Here is a 1376-nt window from a genome sequence, read left to right on the forward strand (position 1 = left end):
AAGAAGACTCTGTAATCCCTCTTGGTTTGGGAAACAAGAGGTCTGTAGGAGGGCAAAAGCTGCCAAAGAATATCCCTGCTGCTCCCATGGATAATGTCTCCTTCCACAAAGAAGACGGTGTTCTCAAGTAGAGATATGTCTATCATCGCGCCATTTTTCCTGAAAAGGAATTGTCCACTGAGGCGCTGAAAATTGATGCCATTATGGAGCTTCTTCACGACGCCGAGATGCTGAGAACTGTCACTGGCATTGGTGTGTTCTATCCGGCGCTGGTTAAAGAGTTCATTGTTAATCTCTCCTCTTCCTTTGATTCTCCAGAAGACCCAGAGTTCAAGAAGGTCTTTGTCAGAGGTCACTGTTTTGAGATCTCTCCTGATGTGATCAACAAGTTTTTGGGCCGTGGGAAGATCATCACAGCTGATCGAGTTCCTTCTCTAGACGTCATCGTGCAAGAAATTACTGGTAATGAGACCAAGGTCTGGCCCTTAAAGGGAACTTTGCCCTCAGCCGAGCTCACTGTCAAGTACTCTGTCCTATATCGCATTGGCATCGCCAACTGGGCTCCCTCCTCTCATGGGTCCAGCATCACAGCAGATCTCGCTCGGCTCATATTTCAGATAGGTACTCGCTCCTCTTTCGACTTTGGTGATTTTGTTTTTTATCACTTGGCAAAACATGCCAAGTCTTTTGCAGTAAAGCTTCCCATCGGCTTTCCCTCTCTTATCACTGGGATTCTGCTTTATCAAAACAAGAACATCTTGAGGAGTTCTGATATGGTGGGTAAGCGTCCTGGTGCCCTTTCCTTCAGTCCCAAATTGTTTGAAGGGAAACATGTTCAGGATCTTGTCAGACCTTCTGGCGAGACATCTGACGCACCTGCGAGCAATTTTTACTTGAGTTCCATGTCTGAAGATGTCCAGAGAAAAGTGGTGAAGGAACTCCTTGAAGAGGTTGAGTTTCTGAAAAAGACCATCGAGACCCTCTCATCCAGGAAAGTCAAGTGTGAAGCTCTTCTCAAAGACCTTACTACCCCGAGCTCTGCCACCTCGTCTCAGCCAGGTCCCGCCGCTGGGTCTCATGTCTCTGAAGACTCTGATTCTGGTGATGATGTGTATATCTCTGAGAATGATCAGGATACTGTTGGTTGATTCATTTCTGGTTTGTAATATTCTCTTTTCTAAGACATCTTTTGCTACTTTTCCTTTGTGCTTCAGACTGATGTGTTTCGTTTTGGATGCTTGTAAGACAGCTTTTTCGTACTTTTGTCTGTTGAATGATATGCTGTATTCCCTAGTTCTCATTTCCTTTTCAGGCTGTTGTTCTTCCCTCTGTGTTGGTCGATCCTTGCCTTTGGTATCTTTTTGAGGAAATCAGGG

General features: G+C 45.4%; 1 protein-coding gene across 1 annotated transcript; it reads left to right on the top strand.

The window, feature by feature from the left end:
- Positions 1–203: 203 nt before the first annotated feature.
- LOC149408272 (uncharacterized) lies at positions 204–1148 on the top strand. Its single transcript, XM_089624766.1, has one exon. The coding sequence runs from the start codon at positions 204–206 to the stop codon at positions 1146–1148; it is 945 nt and encodes a 314-aa protein (XP_089480892.1).
- Positions 1149–1376: the final 228 nt, after the last annotated feature.

The sequence above is a fragment of the Urtica dioica genome, chromosome 1 (assembly GCF_054948205.1).
Source record: "Urtica dioica subsp. dioica isolate 48M chromosome 1, U.dioica_male_clone48M_v1_H2, whole genome shotgun sequence".
NCBI lineage: Eukaryota > Viridiplantae > Streptophyta > Magnoliopsida > Rosales > Urticaceae > Urtica > Urtica dioica.